Source organism: Terrapene carolina, unplaced genomic scaffold (assembly GCF_002925995.2).
Source record: "Terrapene carolina triunguis isolate 2854851 unplaced genomic scaffold, T_m_triunguis-2.0 Scaffold139, whole genome shotgun sequence".
Taxonomy (NCBI): domain Eukaryota; kingdom Metazoa; phylum Chordata; order Testudines; family Emydidae; genus Terrapene; species Terrapene triunguis.
The window spans coordinates 5806618-5830029 of NW_020664490.1; the positions used below are offsets into that span (position 1 = coordinate 5806618).

Here is a 23412-nt window from a genome sequence, read left to right on the forward strand (position 1 = left end):
TGGCAGTGTCAGATGTCTGCACCATTTGTCCTTTTATGTTGCTTACAGACCTTTTACATGTTTATTCAATGCTCCATCTGCATATGAAGAATTATAATAAAGAACAGTCCCTATCAAACCTCAGCTCCATCTCCAATATGTCATGTGGACTGAAGAAGCTGTTTAGTTAGGAGTACCATGAATGGGGGATAGAGCCTTCTGTTCTAGAAGAGAGGAAGGATGGTTTTGTGGAGAAGGCACTGGAATGGGACTCTGGGCAACTGGCTTCCCTTCCTGCCTTTGAGGCAGATTTTCATAGATTCCTAGAATCCAAGGCTAGAAGGGACCACTGTGATCATCTAGTCTGACCTCCTTTTAGTTCAGGCCATAGGACTTCCCCAAAATAAATCCTTGAGCAGATCTGTTAGAAAAACATCCCTGCTTGATTTAAAATTTGTCGGTGATGGACTTTCGTGTGTGCCACTGGACAAGGCACCTCATCTCTCTGTGCCTCTATTCCCCATCTATGAAATGAGGATAAGGGTATGTCTACACAGAAAAGAAAAACCTACAGCCAGCTGACTAGGGCTTGTGGGGCTCGGGCTGCAAGGCTGTTTCATTGCTGTGTAGACTTCTGGACTCAGGCTGGAGCCCAAGGTCTGGGGCCCTCCCACCCCACCAAATCCTAGAGCCCAGGCTGCAGCCCGAACCCAGAAGTCTACACAGCAAAGAAACAGCCCCGCAGCCCGAGCCCCGTAAGCCCGAGTCACCTGGCACGGGGCAGCCATGGGTGTCTAGTTGCTGTGTAGACATACCCTTACTGTACATTATACAGATATTGTAAGGATAAATTCATTCATGTTTGTTAGGCACCTCAATGTTATGGTGATGAAGGCCCTAGGAAAGCCTTCAAGTACATAAATAATAAAACATGTTCTTATATAGGAAATGGCACCATCTGATGCAGACTTAAGAGAAGAGACACATATCATAGTTCTCGCACTTTTTGTGTTGTTACTAAAAAAATAAAGCTAGAGCATAAGAATATTTTAAGTGGGAGACTTAAGTGTTTCTTGCATGGAAATCCTGTAAATAAAATAGCCTCACAGTTACAGGACTTTTATGTAAAGATCCTCCGCAAAACTGTAAAATATATGGTATGTTCTGTTCTATTTTTAATCTCCTGAATCTCTGCTGCAGTATTTTTAAATCCAGTAGAGCTGTTTGCAGAGCACCCATTATCTCTGTGGAGAGTACATTAGCTTTTGAACTTGCTCAGACTATAAATCATTCCGTTTGAAGGGGACCATGGGCCAGATCATCATCTGGGGTAAATTGGCCTAGATCCAATCTGGCCTTGTGTGTTTCACGCATTGCTTTCACAATACCCCTGGTACCTATTTAAAATGTTTGGGGGACAAATCCTGTGGACCTTACTTATGCCAAACTCCCACTGATTTCATCCTAGAGAGATTATTGTGGTCCGATCTTGCACCATTGAAGTCCAAGAGAATTTTGCCATTGACTTCAATGGGAGAAGAGCAGATCCATAAGTTTATTTCGTAACTGACAATGAGTTGTGCTTTGGATTTACATTTATATAGACCTAGAAGCACAAGCATGTAAAAAGAAATGGGAAAAGCTATCTTGTATGTATGGATAAAATTTACAAACCATCGTTAAAAACAGCAAAATACAACACTGACCTAAAATTAAGAGATATCGGACTTTATGTTTATAATGAAATACTGCGATAATGTTGTCTGTAGAAGGTGTTTTAGGGAATGTTTTACAAATAAAGCAAGGAGAGGTTGGTTTAAGGCCTGATCTTGCAAGGTGCAGAGCTCCACTTCTGAGTGGACTGGAAATTCATAATAACAGGCTTCTCATGGTCTTTCCACCATGGCCTATATTCTGTTGGGCTGAAAAGATCATGAGAATGGGTTTTTTGAGGGTATTTTAGAGGGATGGACGAATAACCTGATCACTAGATGATATTCACATTCAGAGGTTTAATTGGTTGGATGATACTCTAGGGTGTTTGAAATCAGAAACGTTTGGAATAATTATGGAATAATTTAGAATATATTAGTAGAATATATAGAATTTAGAACAATAACATCCTCCATTGGAGGATCTCAAAGCATTTTACAAACAGATGATTAAACCTTACTAATCATCTCTCCCAGTTTAGCTTAGACCGAGATCAAATGAAATGTATTGGAACTGACCCTTAAGTAAGAACTGTATTGGGCCTGAGTGGAGGAAAGAATTGATTCCGTCAATGCAGGAATGAATTAATGCCCACAATGCCTCTTTACCATTAGAAAATGATGTTTATAGAGTAAGCTCCTCTGGGACATTGAGAAAATATAGAAGACCTTCTTGGGGCTTTAATTACCCTGAGGCTTCAACCTGAGAAAGGCTGAGCAGATTCAGCTTCCACTGAAGTCAGTAGGTTTCAGAGCATCAGTGCCATGCAGAACTGGAGCATTAGTTTGCATGGCAAGTGACAATATTTTGGTGCTTTTTCATTATTTTCAATATATAATGTTTTTATGATGTTCCATCTTATCTTTGTTGCTGTTCTAGCATCCCACACTTTTGTGAGAGGGGCTTTATTATCCTCATATTACCAATGGAGAAACCGAGGCACAGAGCCTGTAAGTGACTTGTTCAAGCTCACACAGGGAGTTTGGGGCAGAGAACCCAGATTCTCCTGATTCTTATTCCTCTGGGCCTTTTTTCTGCAAGACTCTCCTTTCTGCCCTTATTATCGGTCCTGTATTGGATCTGCCAGCATGGACCCCTATTTGAGGCAGTCTTGGCAGAGAGACACATGCAGTTTGGGTGCGTACAAGTAGCAAGTGGGAACAGAATGCGCAGCAAGTATTGGTGGTGGTGAGGACACAGGCAGGTGGAGTTCAGCACATAGGTTGGAATTCACCCCGGGACAGAGGAGCAACCCAAGGCCTTTGCCTTTGCCCAAATTAAGTCCTAACTCTCAATTTATCATCAGGGTTTAAATGGTGCATAGGCCTTCACTAATTCTCTGCGCTTAGGTGAACATCATAAGTAGAGAAAATACATCACTAAATCAGAGTGACTAAAAAATGGGAGGTACTTCACTTCCGCATCAAGGGAGGTTTAGGTGAGATATTAGAAGAAACTTTCTCTCTATCAGAATAGTTAAGCTCTGGAACAAGCTTTTAAGGGAGGTTGTGGAATCCCCATCATTGTAGGTTTGTAAGAACAGGTTGGACAAACACCTGTCAGGGATGGTCCAGGATTACTCAGCACAGGGGACTGGACTAGATGACCTCTCGAGGTCCCGTCCAGCCCTATATTTCCATGACTCTATGAAAAGCAGATAAAGAGAAGAACTGAGGGTTTGGGGGTTTTTTATTGTGAATGTCAGTCAGGGTGATCTAAACATTATAATCTTAATGGCCAAGTCTCTCACACAATTTTTGTGGAAATTTGACCTCAGCAGGATTTTTTTCTTCTCCAGCACTGAGAGCAGCAATATGGCTCCAGTCCCTCCAGTCCCCAAATCGAGTGAACAATGACTGCAAAATCCCCAACTGCCTAGATAGGACACTAGATGGGGAGGGCTCTGAGTTACTACAGGGAATTCTTTCTTTTGGCTGATGGGTCTTGCCCACATGCTCAGGGTCTAACTGATCACCATATTTGGGGTTGGGAAGGAATTTTCCCCAAGGTCAGATTGGCAGAGACCTGGGGTGTTTTTCGCCTGGGGCACGGGTCAGTTGCAGGTATAAACCAGTGTAAATGGTGGAGTCTCTGGCCTGGTCTACACTACGAGTTTAGGTCGACTTTAGCCGCGTTAAATCGACTTAAGCCTGGACACGTTTACACTACGAAGCCCTTTCTGTCGACTTAAAGGGCCCTTTAAACCGGTTTCCTAACACCACCTCGACAAGGGGATTAGCGATAAAATCGACCTTAGGGGGTCGGAATTGGGCTAGTGTGGACGGAATTCGACATTACTGGCCTCCGGGAGCTATCCCACAGTGCTTCATTGTGACCGCTCTGGACAGCAGTCTCATCTCAGATGCACTGGCCAGGTAGACAGGAAAAGCCCCGCGAACGTTTGAATTTCATTTCCTGTTTGCTCAGCGTGGAGAGCACAGGTGACCATGCAGAGCCCATCAGCACAGGTAACCATGATGGAGTCCCAGTCCCAGTCCCAGGATCGCAGAAGAGCTCCAGCCTGGACCGAGCGGGAGGTACGGGATCTGATCGCCATCTGGGGAGATGAAGCAGTGCTCGCCGAACTCCGAAACAGTAAAAGAAACGGCAAAACATTAGAAAAGATCTCCAAGGCCATGAAGGACAGAGGCCATAACAGGGACGCACAGCAGTGCCGCGTGAAAATTAAGGAGCTAAGGCAAGCCAAAGTCAGAGACGCAAACGGAAGGTCCGGGGCAGAGCCGCAAACATGCCGCTACTACGCGGAGCTGCATGCCATTCTAGGGCGTGCAGCCACCACTAGCCCAAGCGTGTTCTATGAGTCCCTCTCTGCAAACGGGGAAGCGGGTTCGGCGGACGAGGAAGATGAGGATGGAGAGAACATAGATAGCTCACAGCAGCAAGGAAGCGGAGAAACCAGTTACCCCAACAGCCAGGATATGTTTGTCACCCTGGACCTGGAAACAGTAACCCCCGAACTGACCCAAGACCCTGAGGGCACACAGGGGACCTCTGGTGAGTGTACCTTTGCAAAAATTACACATGGTTTAAAAACAAGCGTGTTTAATGATTAATGATTAATTTGCCCTGGCAATCGCGGCCAGTACAGCTACTGGAAAAGTCTGTTAACGTGTATGGGGATGGAGCGGAAATCCTCCAGGGACATCTCCAGAAAGCTCTCCTTCATGTACTCCCAAAGCCTTTGCAAAAGGTTTCTGGGGAGGGCTGCCTTATCCTGTCCGCCATGGTAGGACACTTTACCACGCCAGGCCAGTAGCACGTAGTCTGGAATCATTGCATAACAAAGCATGGCAGCATATGGTCCCGGTGTTTGCTGGCATGCAGACAACATCCATTCCTTATCACTCTTTGTTATCCTCAGGAGAGTGATATCATTCACGGTCACCTGGTTAAAATGGGGCAATTTTATTAAGGGGACATTCAGAGGTGCCCCTTCCTGGTCTGCTGAACAGAAATATTCCCCGCTGTTAACCACGCGGTGGGGGGGAGGGTTGAAGTGACCATCCCAGAGAATTGGGTGTGAGGGGGAGGGGAGTTAGTTGGGTTTGTGCTGCATGTTAAACCTGAAATCGCAGCCCCTCCTTTTACATTGCAAACCCATTTTAAATGGCACGGGTGCTTGGTATGGGAAATGAGGGCAGAACTGTTTGAAACCATCCCCACATGTTAAGAAGGTTAAAAAAGCCCAAAGACTATATGTCTTACCATGGCTGCCTGCAAGCTGAAATCTGTGTCCTGGCACTGCGTGAGTGATCTCTCACACCAAACCAGGAGACTCTCAATATAAGAGGAAAAATGCGACCTTGTAACGAAAGCACATGTGCTGTGTGATGTTGTGAACAGCAAAATCTAACGTGAAAGAGTCTACCCATTGTTCTCTAAAATGTATCTTTTTTAACAACCTCTCCCTTCTCCACCAGCTGCAAATCTTACTCCTTCGCAGAGGCTAGTGAATATTCGAAGAAGGAAGCGAAGGACGCGTGACGAAATGTTTACTGAACTTCAGACTGCCTCCCACGCTGACAGAGCACAGCTGAATGCGTGGAGGCAGTCAATGACTGATTTTAAAAAAGCCCAATATGAGCGAGAGGAGAGGTGGCGTGCTGAATCGCGGGCTGAAGAGGAGAAGTTGCGTGCTGAAACGCGGGCTGAAGAGGAGAGGTGGCGTCAACTTGTAATCAGAAAGCAAGAGTCGATGCTCCGGCTGCTGGAGCATCAAAGTGATATGCTCCTGCGTATGGTTGAGCTGCAGGAAAGGCAGCAGGAGCAGAGACCGCCGCTACAGCCCCTCTGTAACCAGCAGCCCTCCTCCCCAAGTCCCATTGCCTCCTCACCCAGACGCCCAAGAACACGGTGGGGGGGCCTTCGGCCACCCACTCACTCCACCCTAGATGATTTCCATAGCAATAAGTTTTAAAGTTTTAAATTGGAGTGTGTCCTTTTCCTTCCCTCCTCCCCCACCCATCCCGGGCTACCTTTCCAATTATCCCCCTAGTTGTGTGCTGAATTAATAAAGAATGCATGAATGTGAAGCAACAATGACTTTATTGCCTCTGCAAGTGGTGCTCGAAGGGGGGAGGGTAGTAGGGGAGGGTGGGGTGGTTGGTTTGCAGGGAAGTAGAGTTAACAGGGTGGTGGGGGAGGGGCAGAGGGTTCATCAAGGAGCAACAAACAGAAGTTTCACTCCGTAGCCTGGCCAGTCACAAAACTGGTTTTCAACGCTTCTCTGATGCGCACCGCGCCCTGCTGTGCTCCTCTAACCGCCCTGGTGTCTGGCTGCGCGTAATCAGCGGCCAGGCGATTTGCCTCAACCTCCCACCCCGCCATAAATGTCTCCCCCTTACTTTCACATATATTGTGGAGCGCACAGCAAGCAGCAATAACAATGGGGAGATTCTTTTCGCTAAGGTCTGAGCGAGTCAGTAAGCTGCGCCAGCGCGCTTTTAAACGGCCAAATGCACATTCCACCACCATTCGGCACTTGCTCAGCCTGTAGTTGAACAGGTCCTGACTGCTGTCCAGGCTGCCTGTGTATGGCTTCATGAGCCATGGCATTAAGGGGTAGGCTGGGTCCCCAAGGATAACGATAGGCATTTCAACATCCCCAATGGTTATTTTCTGGTCCGGGAAGAAAGTCCCTTCCTCCAGCTTTCGAAACAGAAGAGACTGCCTGAAGACGCGAGCATCATGTACTCTTCCCGGCCAGCCCACGTTGATGTCGGTGAAACGTCCCTTGTGATCCACCAGGGCTTGCAGCAGCATTGAAAAGTACCCCTTGCGGTTTATGTAGTCGGTGGCTTGGTGCGCCGGTGCCAAGATAGGGATATGGGTTCCGTCTATCGCCCCACCACAGTTTGGGAATCCCATTGCAGCAAAGCCATCCACTATGGTCTGCACGTTTCCCAGAGTCACTACCCTTGATATCACCAGGTCTCTCATTGCCCTGGCAACTTGGATCACAGCAGCCCCCACAGTAGATTTGCCCACTCCAAATTGATTCCCAACTGACCGGTAGCTGTCTGGCGTTGCAAGCTTCCACAGGGCTATCGCCACTCGCTTCTCCACTGTGAGGGCTGCTCTCATCCTGGTATTCTGGCGCTTCAGGGCAGGGGAAAGCAAGTCACAAAGTTCCATGAAAGTGCCCTTACGCATGCGAAAGTTTCGCAGCCACTGGGCATCGTCCCAGACCTGCAACACGATGCGGTCCCACCACTCTGTGCTTGTTTCCCGGGCCCAGAATCGGCGGTCCACGGCATGAACCTGCCCCAGTAACACCAAGATTTCCACATTGCTGGGGCCTGTGCCTTGTGAGAGGTCCATGTCAATTTCCTCATCACTATCGTCGCCGCGCTGCAATCGCCTCCTCCTCAGCTGGTCCTGGTTTGGCTTTGGCATGTCCAGGAGGCTCTGCATGTTTTCCAGGACAATGCGCGTGGTGTTCATAGTGCTCAGAATTGCCGCGGTGATCTGAGCGGGCTCCATGATCCCAGTGCTGGCTATGGCGTCTGGTCTGAAAAAAAGCGCGAAAGTAGTATCTGACGGACCAGGGGAAGAAGGGAGGGAGGGAGAGAGGGAGGGAGGGAGGGAGGGGCGAGTGACGACATGGCGTACAGGTACAGGGAATTAAAATCAAGAAAGGTGGCTTTGCATCAGGGAGAAAGACAAACAACTGTCACACAGAATGCCCCCCCCCCAAAGATTGAACTCAAAAGCCTGGGTTTAGCAGGAGAGAGGGGGGAAGCAAATGAATGCAGAATAAATCTATTTTTTACATCTTAAGACGACGGTGCAGCATGACTGATAGCCCTTGGCATTTTCTGGGTGCTTGGCAGCAAATACTGGGCGCTTGGCAGTAAGCCTTCAGGTCTACTGCACAATATGATGCCCACTGCAGTATGACAACGATGGATACCAGTCGTAATATACTATCTTCTGCCCAAAAGGCAAGGGGTTGCTGCTGTGTAGCAATCTAGCCCCACGTCTGCCAGCCCCATGTCTGCCAGCACCCAGATCGCCATCTGCCTCTTCTGGGTGCTTAGCAGACAATACTGGGCACTTGGCAGAAAATAGCATACTACGACTCTGCTAACGTGCAATGAGCCAACAGGGCGCCTGGCAGAAAATAGCATACTACGACTGATAACCATCATTGTCTGCCCGGGTGCCCATGATCGACAGCCACTGCAGTACGACGACGACGGATACCAGTCATAATATACCATCTTCTACCAAAAGGCAAGGGGCTGGTGCAATGCAGCCCCACGGCTGCCTGCACCCAGATCGCCAATGAAGGCTACCAGTCATGCTGCACCGTCTACCGCCAAAAGGCAGTAAGCTGCTGCTGCTGTTTAGCAATGCAGTCCCACGTTTGCCGGCACCCGGAAGAGATATGGTGACGGTGAGCTGAGCTGAGCGGGCTCAATGCTTGGCGTGGTATGTTGTCTGCACAGGTAACCCAGGTAAAAAGGCACGAATCTATTGTCTGCCGTTGCTGTGACGGCGGGGGAGGGGCCTGACGCAATGTACCCAGAACCCCTCGCGGCACTGCTTTGCATCATTCGGGCATTGCGATCTCAACCCATAATTCCAATGGGCGCCGGAGACTCCGGGAACTGTGGGATAGGTACCATAGTGCAATGCGCCGGAAGTCGACGCTAGCCTCGGTACTGTGGACGCGGTCCTCCGACTTCATGCACTTAGAGCATTTTATGTGGGGACACACACAATCGGCTGCATACAACCGGTTTCTATAAAACCGGCTTCTATAAATCCGACCTAATTTTGTAGTGTAGACATACCCTCTGTAACTTGAAGTCTTTAAATCAAGAGTTAAGGACTTCAGTCACTCAGCCAGAGGTTAGGGGTCTATTTCGGGAGTGGGCAAGGTTCTGTGGCCTGCAATGTGCAGGAGGTCAGACTAGATGATCATGATGGTGCCTTCTGACCTTAAAGTCTACGAGTCAAATCACAGATTTGGGGGCTGGGGCTGTGTCTACACTACAAGCTAGGGATGTGATTCCCCTGCTGGTGTGCACATACTCGGCCAGCTGTGCTGAGTACAAACCCCACTGAAACCAGTGGATATGTGCTCAGCGTGGTTCAACCGTGCCTCCAAAGCGTCTATCCCTGCTACCATGCTTACACTGCTATTTATATTTGCGCCAGCTCAATGATAGCTAGCATGAGTATTGTACCCAAGCAGGGGAATCATACCCCTAGCTTGTATTGTAGACATAGTCTGAGTCATGTGGCAGAGTCTAAATCCTCCCGCTGAGGATGAAATACTTTCACAAGAGTAAGGCATTGCCCTCTAACCTTACCCTGTTGCTCCTGAATATCCAGCAGCTAAATAATTTCCAGGTGCTATGTGGAAACCTTTGATTCTCTGAACAGGGTTGTTAAAACTCAGGGCCACAGAGTGGGATTATTCCTTTATTTTTCAAATTCACCCATCCCTGATAGTCTGATACTTTGCTCCAGCCCTCATTGGACCCAGGAAGAACAGAGGTTCACAGAAATTAAAGCTAATATGGACCAGGGAGTTATCTGAACCTTTAGATTTGGTTTGGCTCAAATTTTGACCAAAGGTTCTTTGTTGGTTCCTCTTTTGTCCAAGACACTTCACACATCCCTGACCAGACTAAAAACAAAACACTGTGCCTACTTGGGGACACCCAGAACTGAGCTATGCTCAGGCCCACCGACAGGGGGATAATGGGGGGCAAAAGGGGCAATTGGCCAGGGGCGTGGGAGATTTAAAAGGGCCCGGGGAGCCCCCGGCTGGGAGTTCTGGGCCCTTTTAAATCGCCCAGGTGGGCTGCAGGGCGCCTAGGCACACAAGACCACTCTGGGCTCCGCGCTTTGGGGGGCCCCGCAGGCCAGCATGGGCAATCCCGGAAGTGACATATTCATCACTTCTGCCCCGGGCTCTGCCCCCCCAGGGATGGCCCTGGCCCTGGGGCCTGGAATTTCTGCCATCGGGCCTGGCTATGCTAGCGTGACACTTGAGTAGCTCCCCCACAGTGAAAGTTGATTTGGGTTAATTGAAGGACAGTATAAATGTTCTGTATGTTTGATTGGTTTGAGATTAGGCTTGTGGAAAAATAATGCACTTAACTTTTCTGTTTCTACTCCTTTAACATTCACAGTACAAATGTTTCCTAAAAATAGGGAAGGGGTGGGGTGTGACTCAACAGGCTCTCTTGTCTATTATATATATATAGGGTCTCCTAAGAGAACTCCTCTATAAATAGCTGCCCATGTAAGGTATTTCAGTAGAAGGATGCTTGGAGGCTACAAAGCCTTTTATAAACACAGGGTTAATTATACAAGCACTCTAATAGATTGCACTACCCAGCCACAAGCAGTCACAGACTCAATTATGTATTTAGCGTAAAAATCTCATCTAACACCAGTAACTAACTAAATAAAAATTCACAACCAGTCACAGACTCAATTATGTATTTAGTGTAAAAATCTCATCTAACACCAGTAACTAACTAAATAAATAAATGAAAATTCACCAGGGCCGCCCAGAGGATTCAGGGGGCCTGGGGCCTTCCTGCCGCCAAATTGCCGCCGAAGACCCAGCACTTCGGCGGCGGGTCCCGGAGCGGAAGGACCCCCCGCCGTGGGTCTTCAGGGCACTTCGGCGGCGGGTCCCGGAGCAGAAGGACCCCCCGCCGCCAAATTGCCGCCGAAGACCCGGAGTGGAAGAAGCTCCGGGGGCCCGGGCCCCGCGAGAGTTTTCCGGGGCCCCCGGAGCAAGTGAAGGACCCCGCTCCAGGGGCCCCGAAAAACTCTCGTGGGGGCCCCTGTGGGGACCGGAGCCTGGGGCAAATTGCCCCACTTGCCCCCCCTCCTCCTGGGCAGCCCTGAAATTCACAGTCTACAGATCTAAAAAGCAGCAATTAGAGTTTCAGGTTTGGGCTAGGAATTCTGAAAGGCAGAAAAAGGCAAACCAAACACATTCATACCATAATAATAATACTTAGCGCTTATATATCATGTTTCATCCCTCAATCTCTTAAATGCTTTACAAAGGAGAGGAGTTAGTATTATTCCCATTCTATAGATGCAGAGAGTGAGGCACACAGAGGTGAAGTCACTTACTCAAGATCACCAGGGCCAGATTTACACTTTGGAGTCCCCCTCCCCACCACCTGTGGCTCAGAGCTCCGGGGGCCCCCCGCCACTTGGAAGCACCCCAGAGCTGCAGGATACCCCCACCATGGGCAGCAGCTCAGAGTTCCTAACTACCACGAGTGGCAGGGGTACCCCACCGCCTAGCACCCGTCCGCCCACAGACTCCCCACTGCCCAGCGCCCCCCGTGCAGCCCCACCATAACTTCCCAGTGCCCCACACAGACCCCCACTGCCCAGCGTCCCTTGCCCCCGCACTGCCCAGAGTCCCCCCACAAACTCTCTCTCCAGAGACCCACTTTCCCAAGCCCTGCCTCCTGGCCCTGCTGGGAGGTGATGCTATCCGCCAGGCTGAGCGAGGAGTGCTCCAGCAGGGCTGCATGGGGTTGTCTCCCCCTCAGCCGGCCCCACCCCCTGCCGGGACCCGGGAGCAGCAACATTCGAATTTTTAAGTGCCCCTAGAATGCCTGCTGTGCCTAATGGGAAATCTGGCCCTGAAGATCACACTGCAAGTCAGTCTCAGAGTCAGGAACAGAACCCAGGTCTCCAATCCCAAGCCAAGGTCCTATACTCTGCATCATGCTACCCCCACAGAGGGCTTAGTGATTCAAGCAATTGATTGGGAGTCAAAAAGTCTTTTGTTCCTATTGCTGCCGTTGACTTGCTGTCAGTGTGTCACTGAGCGTAGCACAACAGTGTGCCTCGGTTTACCCATCCATAAAACAAGGCAAATAGGGTGGCCAACTTTCTAATCGCACAAAACCAAACACCACTGTCCCGCCCCTTCCCTGAAGCCCCACCGCTGCCCCCTTCTCCGAGGCCCCACCCCGCTCACTCTCCCCCACCCTCACTCACTTTCACCGGGCTGCAGCAGAGGGGTGGGGTGCAGGAGGGGCTGAGGACTCCAGCTGGGGGTTCAGGCTCTGGGGTGGGGCTGGGGATGAGGGGTTTGGGGTGCAGGAGGGGGCTCCTGGCTGGGACTGGGGGTTAAGGTGCGGGGGGGTGAGGGCTCCAGCTGGGGGTGTGGGCTCTGGTGTTTGGCCAGGGATGAGAGGGCAGGGGGTTGGGGTGTTGGGGAGGTGCGGAGTGCAGGATCCGGGAGGGAGTTTGGGTGCAGGAAGGGACTCCGGGCTGGGGCAGGGGGTTGGGGTGTGGGAGAGGGTTCGGGCTGCAGGGTCCCGGCAGCGCTTACCATGGCTTCTGGGAAGCAACTGCCAGGTCCCTGCAGCCCCTAGACTCATGGGCGACCAGGGAGGCACCGCGCGCTGCCCTCGCACCCACAGGCACTGCCCCCACAGCTCCCATTGGTCGCGGTTCCCAGCCAATGGGAGCTGTGGAGCTGGCCCTCAGGGCAGGAGTAGCGCGCAGAGCCTCCCTGGCTGCCCATTGGTTTAGGGGCTTAAGGGACCTGGCGACCGCTTCCAGGACCACACAGAGCTAGGGCAGGCAGGGAGCCTGCCTTAGCCCTGGGCCCCCGCTGCACTGCCGAACGGTTTTAATGACCGTTCGGTGAGCCGCTGGGGTCTCTTTTCGACCGGGCAGTCTGGTCTAAAAACGGATGCCTGGCAACCCTACAAATAGTGCTTCCCTCTGGCACAGGGATGTTGTAAGAAATAATGAATGTTTATAAAGCATTTGGAGATGTTTGGATTAAAGGCAGTATATAATTGCACAGTATTATTATTATCATTGTAAATAACTCAATGTAACTTTGAGGACCAGGACAATAAAGACCCACCTTTTATGGGAACACGGATCCTCAGCTAGATTCCACTCTATTTTGTGCTTACTCTGTTAAGTTTCAAAATCTTTTTCCTTTTTTGCTTTGCTTGTATACATTCACGTTATCGTGGTCTTCGTTACAGTCTTTTGTGGACAAACATGTCAGATAAACCAGAACATAATGCTGAAGAGGCTTGAGTAGGGCAAGCTGATGGCCATTGGTTTGCAGGGAAGAGAGTCTGGCTGTCCTCGGAGGGTGATGAAATTCGTAAATGCTCTATTATTGCATCTCTATTGATCTGCCTCACTCTGAACCTTCTCGTGGCAAAGTGACTCTCCCTCCTTACATCAGGATGCTGACAGGCTGCTCACCCTCTGCTTGCTCCGCCTCCTCTCCCTACACCTCCTTCTTCTGGATTCCTGAAGTTATTAAGAGAAATAAGGTAGCTGAGGGGACCACATGCAAGTTGTGGCAGCCTGCAGCAGTGCGCATCTGCCTTTTGTGACATTACTGCTGCCTGGAAATTTCACTCTGAATGAAGCCGGTTTCCTTTTCAGCAAGCCTGCCAGGATGGGCCAGTGCTGCTGCAAGCTTTCTTACTGCCTTCAGTGCCTGGACAAGACGGTACTTTGCATCTTCCTTTTTATGCTTCATTGAAAGGGCAGAGAGCTAGCCGTTACGCTGATTAAATCTGTGCTCCTTCCTCTAGCTAATGTAGGTAATGTGCCTGGGGTGACTAAGAGGGGTGTAATGCTCATCTTATTTAGAATGTGCTGACTTCTCATTCATTAGTATCAAATCAAACCATTGGTTTCACATACACTGCAGTGCCTTACATAATTTTATCCTGCAGTCTCAAAGTGACAATTGCATTTTCATAAAACAATAAGGTACCAGGGACATGGGCTCTAGTTACGATTGCCTTGATTTGTTGTTATGATTTTCATACATTTTTCATAGACCCGCGGAGCTCGAGTTATGCAGGATCCCTGCATGGAGTTTTAAAGTTAGCTTTTCACTTGCAGAGATTATTCATTCTCATGCTGTCCTAAGATTTTACCTCTCTATTTTTCCTCCTTTTCTGACATTATATAATCCATTAGAAAAGAAACAAAGCAAACTATACATTTTCCTTTATGAGGGTGAATCTGTACACAAGCAAAACCTTGAACACTGAACTGAACTGTGTTACATGTGTCAATACCAAGAGCAATATCATAGCCACAGGTAGTTAGAGGATAGCATGTGGGAGAGAATTCGTATGTCAATTCTAATACGTAGCTCGTCATGCTATTCTTTTGGACACTTGCCTAGATTTTTGAGCATATACAGAACAGGAAGAGAATGTACATACGATTTTAATTTGGTTAATAGAAAAGATCTTGGCAGGAACACTTGCTGGTGCAGTATATTTAATAAAAGGCTGGATTTTTGCAAGATCCATATAATAGGTCTAATGAAAAGCTCTCCCTGCCTCCCATTTATTTAATATATGTTCAAATATAGCTTGAGGTATGTTGCCAGCCAGGTTAAGGAAAATATATGGTTTAATATAAAACTCATTAAAATATAGTCACTGGGGAACATCCTGGTGATCAGTTCTGCTTGGAAACTTTAACCTAAGGGGAATTGTGGGGGGAGGTTGCCTGCTATCTACTATGATTGAAATGGCACTTTTAAAGTCACCTCTTTTTGGAAAGGAAGATAGTCGATCATTATGAACATCGGTTGCAATGGGATTTCGTTCTTGCGCCTGCAAGAATCGGCTGAAATATTTATTGCTGTAAGAGTATTATGAATGTGTATGCTTGCCCTTCCAATGATAATATAAGGCCTTGCTCCAAGTGACTGTGAACCAAGCACAACGGTGATTAAGCACCATTTCCACACCAAAACATTCTGAAATATTTTCAAAGCAATAGGTGCAGAGAGGTAACGTGAAACAGTGGCTATAATAACAAATGCTATAGAGCATCTGTGTGCAACGCATGTTTGTACTGTGTATAGTTCAAATGGAAGAAATGCTCAGGGTGATATTACATGTATGGTTATAACTTGGAATATAACACACCAAAAGCATCTTTATTAAAGACCTTGTGGCAGAAGGGAGTATGGTCTGAGGAAAGAGCACAGACAGGGTGTCAGGACTCCTGTATTCTGTTCCCAGCTGCTGCTGACATCCCAAGTAGCACCTGGCAATTCTCTACACCTCTCTCTGGCTAATTTTATCCATCCGTAAAGTGGGAATAATAATATTTACCTACCTGACAAGGTACCGTGAGGTTTAATCATTAGTATTTCTCTGAGATCCTCAGAGAAGAGGCACTCCGGGGCAAATCCCTTTGGAAGTCAACACTTCTGCCTGAATAAGGACTAAGGGTCACAGGATACAGACCAATATTGGTGAATATAATAATGATTATTATTACTCTACTTTACATCTACATCTTGACCATATTTTTAGTTTGCACTATTCCATAATATATACAATGTAACCATGTGCATTACTTCATAGGATGTGGCAGCAAATGCTTCTGAGCAATAAAAATACAATTATCAAAACCAAAAATCACACTTGATAAGGCGGCGTGAATACGATGGAGTCAGAGGCTGGTTACATGGAGAGCTTGATTCTCCAGTGTGTCTCTTCAGCTTTACCCTGGTGTAACTCTGTTAAAATCAGTGCAATTACACTGGTGTAAAACAGGCTCCATAAGCTTTGGTCCCAATCCTGCCTGCCTTAATGAGGCAAATTTTCAGTTGCCCAGTGTCTCATTTCATTGTCCCTGGTGTATCCCTTTGTCTGTAATATCGAGGCATTTTTAAAATGCCCAGTCACCATGGTACCTGGATGCAAAATGAAGCTTGCAAGTCACTTAACCCGAGATGATGCCACAACCTATCACTGTGATTAGCTGCTGTTATTTATTTGGATTAATTGCTTTTTCTTTTTTGTGACTTTGTTGGAGTTACATTGGTGTAAATCCAGAGTAAGTGAGGTCAGAATCTGTGCAAAGGACGTTTTGATTGAGTGAGGTGTGTACAATCAGGCTCATAGTTTTATTCCTTTCTCATTTAGTAGAAATGGAAACACTGTAAGATGTGGCACTGGCTTCACTGGGAGTTGAGCCTTTTTACACTGGAGCTGAATTTGGCCCTCAGCCACTGTCACCTAGGGCTGGATTCAAACTGGTGACCTGGAGAAGAAAAGGCTATAGATCCCTTTAATCCCTTGAGCCCTCTAGTCATAAAGCTTGATTATTAAGGCTCAGGGCTAGGGAGCATGATTGTTCCTTTGTCTTCTGTTACATATTCTTTGTTGCTATAAATATTAATGGAGTGGATTAATTCAGTGGTCTGTCATGTTCATTTTGATTCTTACACATTTATTTTGGCAGATGTTAGCTTTTGTTTTGGGGAGTTATGTAAAAATAGTGATGTTTTTGACACTAGACCCAAATGAACCTCAGCACAGGATTTGATGATGCTGTGTTTTCTCATCGGATTCAGTTTGGCTTTGCAGTCATGTTTTGTTTAACTGGTGCTAGAATCCCTGATTTGCTGGTTTTATTTACCAGAATTGAAGTAGTGGCTCTGAGTAGAGTTGTGTTGATGAAGATGAAGAGAGGCTTTTTCATTTCATATTAGTGTAGTATTTACACTGGTCTCACAAATACCTACAGTCCAAACACATAATGTACCACCAACAAAGCAAATTAAGATAATAGAACATGTCAGGGATTTGTGAGTTCACTGCACATCCAGGATATTCTTGGTCGTTACGAAGATTAGCTAATGTCATACCTATCTCCTCTGTCAGAAAGAGAAATCAAAGGCGAATCACTAAACCATCAGTTAAAGGCTCTGAAATCAATGGCTATTTCTCAAGGATGAGAACTGGAAAATTGAATGTATGTGGCATTGTTCTAATAAAGAGAAAAAAAATTTCAAAGAGGGATTATTTTAAAATATTTGGCCCTGAATTTAATCTATACATTTCATATCCTGCAAACTGCAAGACAAGATCCAGGAAGGCAGTCAGAAATCTCTGGCCAATAAATAAACTGGGCTATTACTGACGGCGCAGGGCCCAGGGGATGCTAAGTGTGGTAGCACTGTGGTCTTCATATGGGTGAACCCAGTGTCCAATTACTGCCCATCCTCTGTACTCAGAGAGCATAGCACATTCAGAGAAAACATTCTGTTATTCTGGAGAGAGTAATCAATATATCAGTCATCTCCAAGACTAGGATAAGCCTTTTAATAGGAATAGTGCGGGCAAACAACACAACTAGTTTTAAGATCGAGTTTGATAAATTCATGAACAGGATTATATGATGGGGTTGCCTGTGATAGCAGGGGTCTGGACTTGATGACTGAAGAGGTCCCTTTGAGTCCTATGTCCTCTGTTCCTAGCACTCTAGTAGCAGTAGGCATCTTTCAATCTCAAGAGACTACGAGTATGTGCCTCTGAGAGGTAAAGAATTTACTCAGTTGGTGTTATGGCAGCTGTGGCTGAAGGGACCCGCTCGAGAGAGACAATCTCTGCCGTATCTGTGACGTTTAAAGGTGATGTTTTGACCCTTTGGGCTCTGCCTTCTGCGAGCTCCTTTCCCCCCGCTAAGCTGGACGGCTTCCTCTCTTAACTCCGGAGACCTTTGTTAAGCTCTTGTTTCCAAAGGCTGCGGTCTTGAGTGTGATCTTCCCAGTTGTCCACATCCATATCCATTTCTTTGACGTATCGCTTGCATACATTCTTGAAACGCAATTCTGGGCGTCCTTTGGGTCTTTTTTCAGATGCCAATTGGCTGTAGAGGATGTGTCCTTTGGGATGTGCCCATCATTCATTCGGCACACATGCCCAAGCCAGTGGAGGTCTCTCTGTTTGAGGAGTGTTTGCATGCTGGGTGTGCTGGCCTGCTTGAGCACCTCAGTGTTGGTGACTCTGTCCCTCCAGGGGATTCCAAAGATTTGATGAAGGCAACGCATATGAAAGCTGTTGAGCCTCTTTTCCTGATGAGAGTATAAGGGCCATGTCTCACTCCCATACAAAAGTGTGCTGATAACACATGCACGATACACACAGATCTATGTCTGTTCTGTCAGTTTGCTATTTTGCTAGACCCTCTTGTTCAGTCTAGACATTGTTGTGGTGACTTTTCCAGTGAAAGGTTGACTGCGATAGGGGATCCCAAGTATGTGAACTCATTCACCACTTCAAGTTACAAGTTAGCATAAAATGATCCTATGAAGAGAGCTTATACATTCATTCATGCTGGGTTTCATCATGGGATTTTTTTTTTGTTTACTTTAACTGTAAGATAAATAACTTGGCAGAAATTTGCTGAGGTTCCATTTTTAAGTCTCTCTTTTTTTTTTTGCAAAGATGTGATAATTATTTACTTCTTTTTCAGTGTCTTCATTTAAGTAGAATAATAACAAGTGTCTGTCTGACTTCGGTATGTATGTATGTGTTTGAAATTGGTTTATGTAGTGCGTCCTTGCATTAAATAGATTTTGTTTGAAAAGGTGAGAGCTGGTGAGACGAGTGAGTGCTGCCCAGCTGCAGCAGTGTACCTGGCAATAAAATAGCCAATGTACCCCCTTGCACTCTGCCTGCAGCCCCTTCCCCCCCTCCCAATTCTTTTACATCTCTATTGACTGTATCACCTCTAAAATGCTTCTTAAAATGACCCCACTGTGTTAGTCAACTAGTATTGGCTAATGCTGTGATGTTCTGCATAAAGGGGATCCTGTTCAGGGCTGCTGCTTTGGGAAACAGCTCTCAAGATTGCCAGTATACTGTCACCAACAGAGAGCGCTTGGCGGAAGCAGAGGAGCGTTGAACATACCCATACATTTCTCAACCAGTTCAGCTCACCTCTTTGCATGTTTTATTCAACAAAACTTTGCACGCTGCCTAGTGTAGTGGGGTCTCCAGTCCTGACTGAGGCCTCTAGGCATTACTGCAAAACAAATATCATGTAATAATGCTGATGGGTTTACTAGTTACTATAGTAAACAACAGTGGTGAAGTGGTAAATAAAACTACCCCCTCCCTGCCCAGGTGCCGCAGGGACGTGCGGGCTGCTTCCGGGAGCGTCGCAGAGCCAGGGCAGGTAGGAAGCCTGTTCCCCGGCATGCTGGGAGGCAGGGGGAGGAGTTGAGGGAGGGGGAGGAGTTTGTCAGCTGGGCCCGTGGACCCCCTGGAGTACCCTCCAGGACCCCCAGGGGTCCGCAGACCCCAGTTTGAGAAACGCTGCCCTATGGCGTAAACTGACCTTAACAGCTGTAGAAGCCTAGCCAGTAAATATTGTCATTTCATTCACATAGTGTTTAGAACGTTTTTTTTTTAAGTAGGACACAGCCCAAGTCTCATACAGGATGTAGGCAGGGCAGGTCACAAATCTCAACTCACTTGGTCTCCCCGCTGCCAGAAACCTTCACTAATCCCCAGCGTAGCATGCCCAATGCCACCTGCTTACCTGCTGCTGGTTCCCAACCCAAAAACTGAGGAACTAACTTGAAGAGGAGGAGGAAGGTTGGCTTGGAACATACACCGGTTGGTGTGTGAAAGCACTGGTTGGAAGCCGAAGTGGGTGATAACAGACAGCCTGGCAGCAGTGAATAGACAGGTGGATGTGGTCACAGTATCACACTCACCGACTAATGGTTGGAACATATTTGACAGCAGATATATAATATATTCTGATAAAATGGACCTTCTAATTCTTGTTGATTGTTTGATTGGATATTTTGTGACATCGCCTTCACATTTACTAAGAGTTTAAACCAGCTGATTTATTTAAATTAAGGCCATTTTACACTGCTGTAGTCAAGTAAAAAGGACCTTTAAGTGGGTGTAAATATAAATCACTCCCACTTTGAGGCCCCTCCACACTGCCAGAGTGGTGAAAAGTGACCTAAGTGTGAATGGGAATCAGGCCCAGGGACCATGGTGCTCTGCAGTTCTGTGGCAGTGAAAGGGGGCTGCAGAATCACCCATGACTACAGTCTGCTCCCAGCCATAAAATAGTCCATTTAACATTATTTCTAGCTCTTTTCTAAGACTATAAATGATTTGTGTGTGTATGTACATATAGTTTCTACTCTAAAATATGGCCTAGATTTTAGAACAATATATATATCCCCTTTTTTTTTTTTTCCAAAATGCTTGCTACAGTTCATCCAAGATGGCCTAAAACCAGTCAAATGGTGTTGTGTCATAGAGACAGGCACCCGGTGGGAGAGGCTGTGCTGAGACATGCCCATTACAGAGGCAATGTGAAAGCAGAACACACAGGAGCACAGGAAGGTTGCAGAGGGGATGTGCTCACTGCAGGCTAAATAAGAAACAACAGGGACAGGAAGGGGAGTCTATTAATCTTTTTTTTTTTTACTGTATTTCTGCCCTTTTTATAAAAAGCTTCTTCTTTAGTTCTTAATTTTATCTTTTTTATCATTTATTTCTGTTAATATTTTTGTTAAATTAACTGTTGGACTGCAGGGAAATAAAAATAGGTTACAGAATCACCAGCTTTCTGCCATATGTTTCATAATGCCTGCTGCTGAACTGGTCCTTAAAGTGCCTGGATTCCCTTCAGTCCTGCATGCTGCTGACCAGTTTACTTGCTGGGATTCCTTTCCATTGAATTTGTTGCTACCTTGCATGTTGCCTTGACTATGATTTTTCTGTAGTGCCTTTGAAAGACTCTGGTTCTTTCCTTACCGGGGGCATATTTATAGTAGCTTGATTTAGTTTTCCTAATTATTGGTGACGTTCCCAGTAGGATATGTTCCTTTGTCTCCTCCCTAATGTATCACAGAATATATTCCAATTTAAAAGTGGCTTTATGTGCATGCTGTTACACTGGGATCACTTGTACTAAATCACTCTCCTGTGGATTTCCCTGCAGCTAGCTTTCTCTCGTGATTCATTCAGCTCTTATGAAATATCTGCTACCCAAATCCTTACTCTTTAGTAGAGACATCTTAGTATTGCCAGTATAAATATGTTTTATATTCTTCTGGCTAAATGTCTGTCTGAATTCTTTATTATATGTTAAAAGAATTCAGGGGTTCCTTTTTTGAGGTGGTCTTTTTTCTTCTGGTCTAATTAAAATGTACCATGTCCATACATAAAGCTGGAAATATAGAATTGAAAGTCAGATTATTACTGGTATTTGCGACTGTACTGTATGCATACTATGTACAGAATGCTGTATATTAATATACACAATCAGATTTATGTGCATGTGTCTATCTAGCTCTAGCTATATTGCTATATGCAGGGACACAAACATGTTTGTGTATGTTAATATCATGAATACCCTTTTGTATGCGCTGTCCACACAAACTGGAACCCAGACATGCACCAACACTGACTTGCAAATACAGAGGTGTGTGTAAATATAATATTGTATTCCTTAGTCTACTGTGAAACATGATTGTGTCAATGCTGGCTTCCACAGTTGGTTTTAAAAGAGAATTAGTTCATAATGATTACAAAACTAGATCTGAAGAATTTACCTAATCTGGTTTAGTAAATAAACATGTGAGAGTGCTTATCTGGGATAAATCGAGGGACTATACATATCCTTTTATATTTTTTAACAGAATGAAAGTGCCCTTGTGAAAGAAAAGGAGCTATCAGTCGAGCTTGCAAACATCAGGGATGAAGTTGGTAAGTAGGGCTTCAGATACTAACAATGTGAAAAATGTCCTTTCTCACATGTAACAAAAGCAGTTATTCCTTGTCGTGTGGTACAAGGAAACCCACAGAGCTGTAATAAAGTATCTTACTAAGCCCAGTGGTGAATTTTTGTGGCTTTGCAGGGAACAATAATTTTACCTCATTGTTGTTGTGGAGACAGGTTCATAACCGTACACACTGGAGCTAATCATGCATTATCCTTACTATTCACAGACGGTGATCTATAAATCTGTATCCTCTGTTCTAACAGCATCTGAACATGCCACCCAGCTCAGAAAACCTTCAGATGTGGCAGTGCACGGTTAGCTAGGAATTCATTACTTTGGTTGTGGGAGTTTGCACGTACTGCACCCTGGTTACAAACAGAAGAGCACCAAGATCAAAACCCAAAATCAGTGTTCTACAAAAACTAACACTTAGTAAATTGGTTATAATCTCTCCGTGCCTAGAAATGCAGGGACTAACTCAACTGGTGCCACTCATCCCATTTACTCTATGTACATTTGGGTGAGCACGTTTCCCTTTTTTGTTCTGTTCTGAAAGCTGATCGGAAAGGCAGTGACCATTAGACCATTGATTGCATCTCTAGGGAGAGGAAAACGGGCTCTACTCAGGGCCCAGACATCAGGCTGAATTCTTTGTACCTGCATCTTCCCAGCATAGATGGGGTGTGTTATGCTTACCATAGAGCAAAAAGCAATTAACGGGCTGGGGAGGTGTGTGAGGGGGGGCAGGGACTGCTGAACATGTATCAATGAAAGCATGGCTGTACAGCTTCCACACTACTCCTGCCTAATGGCAAGACTAAGGCCAAAGAGGGGAGCGGGGAGCTAAGAGCCTCATTAACTTGGTTGCATTTGATATGAAGGTTCTATTTTAAAATGGTTCATAAAGGGTTAATAAATGATCAATAGGTGTTTTATATAAATTGTTATAGAGTCCGATAGGGTAACTGATTGCTTATAATCATTGATAACCCATACTCCAACATGCTTATAACATATAGTAACCCTATATAAACAGAACCTTAATATGAAGTGTTATTATTAGCTTGATCAGGCTTGTGATTAAATAAATAGAGATATCCTATCTCCTAGAACTGGAAGGGACCTTGAAAGGTCATTGAGTCCAGCCCCCTGCCTTCACTAGCAGGACCAAGTACTGATTTTTGCCCCAGATCCCTAAGTGGCCCCCTCAAGGATTGAACTCACAACCATGGGTTTAGCAGGCTAATGCTCAAACCACTGAGCTATCCATGTCTCCCCAGACCCTGCTAGCCTGTTCCCCCCCCCGATTCCTTTTTAACCCACACTCTGGCGAGTCAGAGCAGGTGTGAGACACCCACTCAGTACAGACACCTACTCTACTTCGGGCTTAACTTTATTTGTCTTCTTCCATTTTTAAAAACCCTTACACCACCCTTCCCTGACACTTGTGCTGGAGCTCAATAACCTGGGCTCCCTGCTGTGCCCCTCAAAGGGATTTGCATTACCCAGACTGTGATAGTGCTTCACTGCTCCATCCCCCCAGAATGGTCCACCAGGGGCCAAGATCACATTTGCAATATCACTTTTATCTCTGTTTTCATCTCTACTGTGTTCTCCCCTTCCCCTCCCAAAGG

General features: G+C 46.4%; 1 protein-coding gene across 2 annotated transcripts in view; it reads left to right on the forward strand.

Moving 5' to 3' along the window:
• Positions 1–23412, forward strand: part of LOC112124026 (microtubule-associated tumor suppressor candidate 2) — a 304990-nt gene that overhangs the window by 225748 nt on the left and 55830 nt on the right. The window contains exons 1-2 of one of the 2 annotated variants that reach the window (XM_026653528.1): positions 13649–13702; positions 21695–21761. In XM_026653528.1, coding sequence (XP_026509313.1) covers positions 13649–13702; positions 21695–21761 — 121 coding nt within the window. Of the gene's footprint in view, positions 1–13648; positions 13703–21694; positions 21762–23412 lie in introns of those variants that run through there. The other variant, XM_026653527.1, reaches the window with a different exon arrangement.